Source organism: Anarrhichthys ocellatus, unplaced genomic scaffold (assembly GCF_004355925.1).
Source record: "Anarrhichthys ocellatus isolate YVR2014 unplaced genomic scaffold, GSC_Weel_1.0 scaffold29, whole genome shotgun sequence".
Lineage (NCBI taxonomy): Eukaryota > Metazoa > Chordata > Actinopteri > Perciformes > Anarhichadidae > Anarrhichthys > Anarrhichthys ocellatus.
Genome location: NW_022280059.1, coordinates 742,243 through 752,138, shown reverse-complemented (window position 1 = coordinate 752,138; position 9,896 = coordinate 742,243). Strand labels below are relative to the sequence as shown.

General features: G+C 42.7%; 1 protein-coding gene across 2 annotated transcripts in view; it reads right to left on the bottom strand.

The window, feature by feature from the left end:
* Nucleotides 1-8,628, bottom strand: part of ercc2 (excision repair cross-complementation group 2) — a 16,005-nt gene extending 7,377 nt beyond the window's left edge. For both annotated transcript variants that reach the window (XM_031863572.1, XM_031863571.1), the window contains exons 1-15: nucleotides 8,476-8,628; nucleotides 7,983-8,082; nucleotides 7,481-7,558; nucleotides 7,266-7,328; nucleotides 6,995-7,108; nucleotides 6,630-6,746; nucleotides 6,198-6,314; nucleotides 5,944-6,067; nucleotides 3,354-3,450; nucleotides 1,942-2,075; nucleotides 1,695-1,863; nucleotides 1,412-1,530; nucleotides 1,008-1,077; nucleotides 234-303; nucleotides 57-158 (exon numbers count right to left, since the gene is read on the bottom strand). In XM_031863572.1, coding sequence (XP_031719432.1) covers nucleotides 57-158; nucleotides 234-303; nucleotides 1,008-1,077; nucleotides 1,412-1,530; nucleotides 1,695-1,863; nucleotides 1,942-2,075; nucleotides 3,354-3,450; nucleotides 5,944-6,067; nucleotides 6,198-6,314; nucleotides 6,630-6,746; nucleotides 6,995-7,108; nucleotides 7,266-7,328; nucleotides 7,481-7,558; nucleotides 7,983-8,082; nucleotides 8,476-8,480 — 1,479 coding nt within the window. In that variant the 5' untranslated portion in view covers nucleotides 8,481-8,628. The remainder of the gene's footprint in view (nucleotides 1-56; nucleotides 159-233; nucleotides 304-1,007; nucleotides 1,078-1,411; nucleotides 1,531-1,694; nucleotides 1,864-1,941; nucleotides 2,076-3,353; nucleotides 3,451-5,943; nucleotides 6,068-6,197; nucleotides 6,315-6,629; nucleotides 6,747-6,994; nucleotides 7,109-7,265; nucleotides 7,329-7,480; nucleotides 7,559-7,982; nucleotides 8,083-8,475) is intronic.
* Nucleotides 8,629-9,896: the final 1,268 nt, after the last annotated feature.

Below are 9,896 nucleotides of genomic sequence, written 5' to 3'. Positions count from 1 at the left end.
GTGTGTGTGTGTGTGTGTGTGTGTGTGTGTGTGTGTGTGTGTGTGTGGTTACACACCAGAGGACAAAGGCAGGTCCGTGCCAGCGTCATGGTGAAGGACGCCATGGTAACGGGGCGGAAGTCAAGGATCCGGGGGTAGATGTCCAGAGGAGAGAGAGTCTGAGGAGGTCAAACAGAAGGAGATTCATCAGGTTACAATACGCACCGCCGCCGAGTGGTGAGATACCAACTTACCCCCGAGGTGATGATGACAGACTGAAATCTTTGAAAAACAGGTTTGATGGCAATAGACGGGTCCATACAGCTGAGAGAGGAACAAAGACAGATCAGAACATGTTAACCTGACGTTTCATCACACAGGTTTAGTCCTGCGTTAGCCTTCCACAACCATTAGACAACCATTAGTAGTTGTAGTAGTAGAGGCCATTTTGAGATATTCAGCAGATGCCTGCGCTCATGAGGCCCAATAAGAAGAAATGTCAGCAGACAGCTTTGTTTCTCAGTGTGGCTGTTGAGGAATGAACACGAGCACAGGCCATTCAACAAACTTTGCTTTTTTTATTTTGTTCTAATGCAAGTTTACAGAAACGAGGAGAAGCTGCCGTCTGCTGATAAATTATGTTCTTAATTGCACTAAAATTATACATTTTTTTGTGAAAATTTTGTTTTCTGTACCTGTAGACATTTATTTATTATTTTATATAAGATACGTGCACTGCAGAGTGTAGCTCTACTTCAGCATAAAGACACAATGTCAGTGTTAAGTAAATGTTCATTTAAGCACTTTTGATAAATTTATCAAATTGTTGTATTTTATCAGATGCAAAAAAAACATATTGGCCATCAGTCGCCTTGCTCTCAAATATTAGCCATTGAAAAACACATCTGTTGACCACTAATCATTAGTCAAACGGATTTGCTCGTGTTGAGGGACAGCACCAAAGAGACAATAATCAAAGACGCTTCCCTACTTTAACAACTACTGTATATCTGTGTATTTCAGCCCACCTGAAGTGCAGCACAGGGTTAGCGATGGTTGGAGTTCTGTCTTCAAAGGGCTCAATGATTATAGTAAAACCTTCAGACAGACGGAGAGAAGAAATGTTTAATGAACTATAAAATTACAGACAAGAGGATTTCAAAACCGAACAAACAATGTTTTACTTTAAAAAAAACAGAAAATAAACATAAGAAACTAATTGTGACTTCTGCCACACATTAAGACTGCAGATCTCTGCCAGGTATGTCTGCATGAGACCCTTCAGCATGAAGCCATACCCCTCAAACATTCTGCAGAATGCAAGATTAGCCGCGGACAGACACAGAGGTGCACAGTCACTCACGGACGAAAGCAAGGACGTCAATTGATTCTTCTGGCGGAGATGATAATAATAAAGATACAGTTGTAATACCTTGGCTGTAGGTGCTGACCAGGGTAGCAAAGTTAGAGATGAGAGTAACAGCTGAGAAGTCTGCGATGTCTGCAATCTCCAGAGTCCGTAGTAACGACTGCAACCGCTCTGCACAAAACCTGGAGACACACAGGCACGGGACAAAGGTGAGGGAGGAAAACGTGTCCAAATGAGGCTGTGCCCAGGAAATGAGGGAACAAGCGAGTAAAGAAGTGATTGAGCGAATGAGGAAGTGAGTGAGTACATGATCATCTGAGGAATCACAGATTTCAGAGACACTGACCTCAGAGGCTTGCGGTCGATGCAGACTTTGTCGAATATGTCTTTAAGGAACTGCGGGGTGCTCTCCTGTACAACGTGATGCACTCTCAGACGGGACTTCAGATACTCCAGGAAACGCTTCAGGAAACCAACAAAGTGCTCTGCTGTGCGAATGCTACCAGGGACCGCCTCTGAAGAGAAGACAACCGCAATGAATTCACTCTGAAACTCAATGAAAGGATAAAAAATGATTTATTTGATGGCCGTACCTTTAAGGACTTCATCTGGTAACACGGGATTTGACAGGTAGACGTCCGTTTCCCTGGCAACATTGGCTTCTTTCAGCCCCTCTACTAGTCGCCTGTACTCTATCTTCAGTTTGGCAGCGTCCGTCTCCTTTATCCTATCAGACAGCAGGGGGGGCGGGGCAGAGATGACAACAGGAAGTTGATGCACTCCATGTGGAAATAACGGATACATCCAAACATGTAATCATTCCTCACTTGAAATAAACAGAGTGGATTTGTGTTACCTGTAGATCTGATTAACTGGCAAATAAATACATTCATCAAAATTATTTCTCTTTTTCATTTTTCTCTTTTCAACAAAGAGAAAAATGCAAAAATATTCTACAAATTGTGAAAGATTCTCATAGCCTGGATCAGCCTTTGAAATAATGAATTTACTAACAGAATATCAATAAATGTAAACACACAACCAACACACGTTAGTAGAAAAGGCTCACTCTGTGTCTGACGCAGAAACATTTTACTAACTGGTTGGCGTCTGTACTCAGTAAAGAGTGAAGTACAGAATGTTGTTGATGCAGGTGAGCCGTCAAAGGGAACATGCGGCGACTAGTTTCACATTCTGTAGTGTCACGCTGGCAGCAGTCACGGTTCATCTTTTCTTTTTTATATCGTACGTATAAAAGCCACCAAAGGACTACAGAGCTGTTCAAGTGGACTCACTTCAGATGACGGTCTAAAAATGTTGTTCCAAGGACGGAAGTAACGGAAACGTAGATGTACTTAAAGGAACTGAGAAGCACTGAATACGTTTAATGTGACCTTTAACCTGACCCGCCAGATGTGTTATTATAAAGAACCGTCTGAGAAGCAGTCACTGGAAACTGTTTGGAAAAGGGCAGGCACATCAAAAAAAACATGGCAGGTGATTGGATGAACCATCTGTCAATCAAAGTCTTGCCAGTAGGGAGAGGAAAGAAAACATCGTTTGCATCGATAAAGGCCTTCAGTGCCCCGTAGCTGCCAGTAGCTGATTGGTCGGTTCACTGACTGACGGGTACATGATCCAGCGAGTCTCACCGCTTAGAAAAAACACCCTAAGTTAAGCTTTTCCTGAAAGTCTGAGTTGAGGTTTCCTTACAATGTTCACGTTAGTATCGAAGGTTTTCTCCTCATCTGTGACTTACATTTCAGGAATCACTTGAAGTTAAACAGTTGGACAAAACCTCATTACAACAAAAGGAATAAAACGTAACATGAGCGATTATGTAGCAATAAATGAAGAAGATGAATGAATCACAGGGAAGAGATTTTATAACATAAACCCAATCAGGACATGTTTATGCTCCGGGATCTTTGCAGTCAGTAACAGTAGGCGAGCTCTTTCATGCCCACAGGTCAACGGTGTGCCGAGTCATTCAGAGGGCTCTTACTTCTGTATGGTGCTCTGAAGAGTCTCCACATTGGTCTGGCAGCGGTCAAGTGTTCGTCTGGTGATGTTCACACTCATGGAGTCGATGCACACATTGTCTGAGGAGACGAAAAGAGGAGGGGACGAGAAATATTAGAGCTCCTCCCACGAGTCCTCTGTACATCGAGTGTGCTCGTTGATTATGATCAATCATCGATAATAGAACGATTCATTTGATCATAAACGTCATTTAAGACAGTAAAGGTGTGCTCAATCGCAAATAATGAGTTAAGAATAAATATCTATATTTCTCTCAGGTGCTCTGTGTGGCTGAACGTGGTCGCTGAATAAAAAGCAAGAGGCTCCCCGACACACACGTGTTGTATTATTCTACTCTATCGTATCAAATATTCTGTTATACTGCTGTACAATACTAAATATCATATACAGTGGGTACGGAAAGTATTCAGACCCCTTTAAATTTTTCACTCTTTGTTTCATTGCAGCCATTTGCTAACATCAAAAAAGTTCATTTTATTTCTCATTAATGTACACTCAGCACCCCATCTTGACAGAAATGTAGAAATTTTTGCAAATTTATTAAAAAAGAAAAACTGAAATATCACATGGTCATAAGTATTCAGACCCTTTGCTGTGACACTCATATTTAACTCACATGCTGTCCATTTCTTCTGATCCTCCTTGAGATGGTTCTACTCCTTCATTGGAGTCCAGCTGTGTTTAATTAAACTGATTGGACTTGATTAGGAAAGGCACACACCTGTCTATATAAGACCTTACAGCTCACAGTGCATGTCAGAGCAAATGAGAATCATGAGGTCGAAGGAACTGCCCAAGGAGCTCAGAGACAGAATTGTGGCAAGGCACAGATCTGGCCAAGGTTACAAAAGAGTTTCTGCAGCACTCAAGGTTCCTAAGAGCACAGTGGCCTCCATAATCCTTAAATGGAAGAAGTTTGGGACGACCAGAACTCTTCCTAGACCTGGCCGTCCAGCCAAACTGAGCAATCGTGGAAGAAGAGCCTTGGTGAGAGAGGTAAAGAAGAACCCAAAGATCACTGTGGCTGAGCTCCAGAGATGCAGTAGGGAGATGGGAGAACGTTCCACAAAGTCAACTATCACTGCAGCCCTCCACCAGTCGGGGCTTTATGGCAGAGTGGCCCGACGGAAGCCTCTCCTCAGTGCAAGACATATGAAAGCCCGCATAGAGTTTGCCAAAAAACACATGAAGGACTCCCAGACTATGAGAAATAAGATTCTCTGGTCTGATGAGACCAAGATTGAACTTTTTGGCGTTAATTCTAAGCGGTATGTGTGGAGAAAACCAGGCACTGCTCATCACCTGCCCAATACAATCCCAACAGTGAAACATGGTGGTGGCAGCATCATGCTATGGGGGTGTTTTTCAGCTGCAGGGACAGGACGACTGGTTGCAATTGAAGGAAAGATGAATGCGGCCAAGTACAGAGATATCCTCAGACTGGGCCGAAGGTTCACCTTCCAACAAGACAATGACCCTAAGCACACAGCTAAAATAACAAAGGAGTGGCTTCGGAACAACTCTGTGACCATTCTTGACTGGCCCAGCCAGAGCCCTGACCTAAACCCAATTGAGCATCTCTGGAGAGACCTGAAAATGGCTGTCCACCAACGTTCACCATCCAACCTGACGGAACTGGAGAGGATCTGCAAGGAAGACTTGCAGAGGATCCCCAAATCCAGTGAAAAACTTGTTGCATCATTCCCAAGAAGACTCATGGCTGTACTAGCTCAAAAGGGTGCTTCTACTCAATACTGAGCAAAGGGTCTGAATACTTATGACCATGTGATATTTCAGTTTTTCTTTTTTAATAAATTTGCAAAAATTTCTACATTTGTTGTTTTCTGTCAAGATGGGGTGCTGAGTGTACATTAATGAGAAATAAAATGAACTTTTTTGATTTTAGCAAATGGCTGCAATGAAACAGAGTTAAAAATTTAAAGGGGTCTGAATACTTTCCGTACCCACTGTATATTATTACATTGCACCTTATTTCTTACATTCTGTACTATATCATAACTTATTACTTGAATATATGTCACAAAACTTGATATGATATATTATATTTATATTATATGCAATATTAATACAGACAACACTAAGTGTCATTGCTTAATCACATTATATCATTTTACATAGAAACAGACTTGTTGACTTGCTCTTGATCTGCTCTTGTATATTATTATTTACTCTGTATCTGATCGTATTTGTCTTTGTGCAGCTGCAGCACCTGCTCAATGAAGACTTATCTCATTTCTTTATTCCTTTACTTTAATACAATTATTATCTTTAAATTTCAGAAGTAGGTTTTTACATACGAGGAACTTGCCTTGATGTTTTGGTGCAAGAGAAATACAAATAAAAAGGTAAGCACTGGAAGGTCAGGAAACATTCATTAGAGAACAAACATTTACAATAATGTGAAAATAAACTATGAAAATATGTACAGTGTTGAAAAATGAAGAATTGTGCAGTTTTGTGAAAAATGTTGTCTGGGTTATTTCAACTGTTACGTAATCAATCCATTTGATTGCACCAAATCATCTCCTCACCGATATTATGAGCCTCGTCAAACACCACGACGGACTTCTTGCACAGCTCTTTGGACACCAGGTCTGCTATCTTGGGGTCCAGCAGGTAGTGGTAACTGTATACCACAATGTTGGCATGCAGGAGCTGAGAGCAAACACAGACAATGTGAGACATACAACACCAACCGTTGTGACCCATCTTAAAGTATTATGAGATGTTTTCAGCCAAGAGCGACTGTGTCAGATTATTTATATTCGTGTGCAGTGCGACGTACCGAGTAGCGAGCCAGATAATAAGGACACCAGCCTTTCCTCCTGCCGAAGTCCTTCAGGTCGTCGAGGTTGTAGATGCCAGCGGGGAGAGGCACCTGTCGGCCGACCGCATCAAACTCCTGCGAACACGAACCAGAGTGACGAGAGCGGCAGACAGACACGGACACGACAGCGGAGAGGAATCACATCGACTCTGATGTAACAGTACAGCAGAGTCTGCACCTGCTGGAGAGCTTTACTCGAAGATAAAGAGTTAAGTCAAAAAACGTTTGGTAACACCACCGAACCCAAATAATACAGAACTGCCATGAGCAACAAGTAAAAGCATTTCTAGTCAATCCATAAGACGATACGCTAATTAAATAAGCGTATCGCCTCGTCTACATGAAAAACAGGAGCTGGTCTGAACCGGAAGCATTCAGGCGACTTCTTACCTCATAAAAGCGACACATGGGCAGGTCGGGGTCGCTGTGGCGCTGTGCGCGGATGTACGACGCCGTCAGTGTGTGGCACTTCCCATCAACCTCCTTACCGAAGCGCAGAGCGCTCACCTGGATAGAAGCAGATGACGGATACATTTACTCCTTTAGGCCAACTAAAATACAAAGAGGTCCAGTTACTAAAGTTTCCTCTCAGCAGAGGCCTGAACCTCATGATGTCTAAATACAGACACAAAACAGAGAGCTTGGTACTGTGTAAGATAAATCGCCGGACAGCGTTAAACGTGCGTTAGTGCGTTCGTGCTGTGCCCCGTGTTGTCTGTGAGGTCCTGATTTGGCGGCGCGGGGGTTGTTCATACCTCTGGGTGGATGCAGAGGTTTTTCCTGGAGGAGAGGGCGAGAGCCAGGAAGTTGTTGCTCTCTCCAGTTTGCTTGGAATAATACTCCATCAACTTCCGCAGCTCCTCCACGACCTGATCAGACAGCGGATCAAATATACGACATAAGTCATCTCAAGCCTTATTTTAAATGTTTCTCGAATGTCTTTTACTGTTTCATTTCAACTTTAAACATTTCTAAGCAGTAGGGAACGTAAGATAGGATACTAAATTGGAGTTGACATTGACTCGCCTTCTCGATCTCTGGAACTGTTCTGGAGCAGTATATTAGCTTGGTCACTTCCAAAGGAAAGGCCTGAGAGAGACAGAGACAGAGCGACAGACAGACAGACAGAGACAGAGACAGAGACAGAGAGAGAGAGAGAGAGAGAGAGAGATTGAAAAGTGTTCATGTTACATCGGCTGTTGGGAAGCGACAAGGAGTCCCATGAACGCAGCTAAACTCACCTTTTGGTAGGCAACAATGAGAGACAGGAGAGAGATGGTCTTCCCGGTTCCCGATGGCATCTCCAGGACTCCATGACCCTGAACACAAACACACAAAGTTAACTCTGTGTAGCTGTCCTCTCATTGACGCAGTAGAAAACAAAAACTGAAAATCATTTTAACTGCGTCCTTTGGTTAATTTGTCACCAGTTGCTAAGAGACAAACTCAAATGTGTCCACGTCTAATCCGCTCCCCACAGTAGTGACACAGCAGAGGAAGTATTCAGATCCTTTACTTAAGTAAAAGTACTAATACCACACTGTGAGAAATACAAATCTAAAAGGTGAGAGTTCTGCATTCAGAACCTAAAGTAAAACTATGCAAGTACTATCAGCAACATGTACTTAAAGTACGAGAAGTAAAACAATGTGCAGAACGAACCCAGCTACAAAACTACCTTTAATCCCACTGGATTTACTGCATCTTGTAAAATACACTGAGCGACACATAAACACGACCCACCTTGGCATCCAGAGTCCTCTTCAGCTCGAGCATGTAGGAGTACTGCTCCGGATAGATGTAGTCATACGGAAAATACACCAGCAGACCCTCGATGTTGAGCCTACAACAACAACAACAATAAGTGACTTCTGACACGCTGCACACTGAGAGCAGAGACATGCTGCCTCTTTGCAACGATGTGTGTGTGTGTGTGTGTGTGTGTGTAACAGCACCGCAGCGATGCTAGCTTCGTGTAGCAGTTACAAAGTGAACGAATGTCTATGAAGCTAAGCTAACCAGGCTCCGTCATTCCCAGCTGATGCTCATTACACGAACACACAGACTGACTTCAAGATGATCTCCGGAATAAACTGCAGCTGTGAGTGTCGGGTTTAATGTTACTTTAGCTAAATCATGTCAGCTAATGCATCTAGGTATGGTTGGTGGTGATGTAATCAAGCTAGCAACAACATCAACAGTCTCTTTCTTTTACTATCGTGATAGAAATACTAACTTCATGTTTGCAGAACGTGTAGCAGACGCTGCTCTTCTTCTTTAGTCACTTTCGCTGTTTATACGTCGTCATTTATAACTTTGGGGTAAGAAAACAACAGACACGCTGCAGGGATGAAGCGACTTCTTCTATCTTCGTCTGCGTCTTCGACATCTTCTTCTTCGGTGTTTATTGGCGGTTGGCAAACCCGTTTAGAGGCGCGTTACCGCCACCTAGTGGACTGACGCGGGATAACAGAACATTTAGTGTAATAAACAAAACTCTTCCCATTCCACCGACCTCGGGTCGTATTGACTGAAAAAGGTGATTTCTCTAGAGTGAAGAATAACTGACTTGAATCACAATACATGGTACATTATATAGATACAAAAGAATTGTTTTGGATCGTCTTCATCGAGCAAAACACATATTGTTAGCCTGGACACGTCTTTCAAAATGTTTAAATTATTTGATCCAACTGCACCAACTTGACAGTATTTGTATTTCGTTTTGCACAACTTGTACTACGCCCACCTCACACGTGTACACATGTATACAGTAAAAATTATGCCACTTTTTATGTTGTTGTATATTCATCGTTGTCTTTGTTTTCTTTTGCTCTACTGCTTTAACAGTAAAAGTACAAGCAATGAGGAATTATCTGGACTACCCTTTCGATCACACGACCCTCTCCTTGCACGTCATAGCGGTGTTCCTTTTTTTCTAACTAACATGACCATTTAGGTTTACCACGTTTTACAAATGTAATGTTCAACCTGCTGCAGTCTGGCAAGAATTACAGAAGTATCAGCTGCCATACCACCAGACTATTGTGTATATATTAGTGCTGGGCGATCGCGATTAATCGCCAGGGCCAGCAAGGCCTTCTCTGCTGCCCTAAACAGAATCACAAAGTTATAGCTATTTTCTAATTAAATAATTTTTCTTAAATACACTACATGTATTGTAATTTATAAAAAATATTATTTTCTCATTGCACAGCTACCGTCTTCCTCAGTTGCTCTGCTTCCAGTGCAGCTTGTTTTCAGTAGAGCTTTTATCCAATCAGATTTCACCTCTGTGTCTCTAGGTAAGAAGAGAGGCCCGAGGCCTGCAGACTCACAAGTGAATCCATGTGCAGTTTAAGTGAATGGGGACAATATTGTTGATTGTCATAGTGTTCAACCAATCAGATCTTTAGTTTGACATGTTTGGCGTATTCTTTGACGTGCCAGAGCCTGCTAGCTGGCCTACAACTACATCTGCATTACGTGCATCTGTATCTCCCACCCCTGTATCTCCCACCTAACAAGAGACCACCAGAGCACACACACGCACACACACACACACGCACACACACACACACAGACAGAGACACAGACAGACAGACATGGCGGCTCCAAAACCCTGAGGAAGTTCGTGTTCGGTCTTTCAGGAAGACA